General features: G+C 39.2%; 1 protein-coding gene across 1 annotated transcript; it reads right to left on the reverse strand.

The window, feature by feature from the left end:
- Positions 1-363: 363 nt before the first annotated feature.
- On the reverse strand, positions 364-955 carry LOC111649617 (tubulin alpha chain; the record flags this gene model as incomplete). The annotated part of the gene is made up of 1 exon (XM_023399354.2): positions 364-955. A coding segment is annotated over one exon (276 nt), but the record flags the coding sequence as incomplete, so codon positions are not given.
- Positions 956-959: the final 4 nt, after the last annotated feature.

Raw genomic sequence — 959 nt, forward strand, 5'->3', positions numbered from 1 at the left:
AAAAAAAAAAAACAAACACTTAAGCTCAGTATTATTATTTAAGTTGAATTTGTGTAGGTTTTATTATTAATTTTATTGACAAAATTAATCTTATTTAAATTAATCCAATAATTTTGATACATCATTTATCAAGCAAAAAGAAGATTTGCTGTTTTTCTATTTTGTTTATACCATTTTAAATAAAATATCTTTAGGTTTTGGACTATTTATTTGTAGACACACCAGCTTGACCTCTGAGAAACTTTCCTTTTCTAAACAGATTTCACTAATAGCTCTATATCTTAATTCATATTTTCAAGTGGTGCACCGTAAATCAAAGACTTTAAGGAGTAATAATGTCAGTATGGTTGTGACCAAGAAAACTTTTGATCAAGAGAAGAATAGGTGCTCTTTAATTAGAAAAGAAGGTAAAGGTACATTCTCTCTCACAGGAGAGTCATTTTCAGTAAAACCAAACACCATGGGATTGAGCTTGGACAAACCGCTGCTTGGCAGTAACATTAGTGTTTTTTTTTTTTAATGGTCTACATACCAGTCATAAAACTGCACATTTACACTCAGACTGCCTCTAGAGGAGACTTAACTCAATGACTTTAAAATCATTTCTTGAGGTGATGAAGCATTTGACAATCTGAGAGAACTCTACCTTTCCTCTAATCCAATCCCTCTGCAATTTGTTTTAATACTCCTCGCCCTCTTCATCTTCTTCGAATGAGTCGATGCCGACCTCTTCGTAATCCTTCTCCAGGGCGGCCATGTCCTCTCTGGCCTCTGAGAACTCTCCCTCCTCCATTCCCTCTCCGACGTACCAGTGGACAAAGGCCCTCTTGGCGTACATCAGGTCGAACTTGTGGTCGAGTCGAGCCCAGGCCTCGGCGATGGCGGTGGTGTTGCTCAGCATGCACACGGCCCTCTGCACCTTGGCCAGGTCTCCTCCAGGAACCACGGTGGGAGGCTGG

This window comes from Seriola lalandi, unplaced genomic scaffold, assembly GCF_002814215.2.
Source record: "Seriola lalandi dorsalis isolate HSWRI2012SDOR001 ecotype SW California unplaced genomic scaffold, Sedor1 jcf7180001964839, whole genome shotgun sequence".
NCBI lineage: Eukaryota > Metazoa > Chordata > Actinopteri > Carangiformes > Carangidae > Seriola > Seriola lalandi.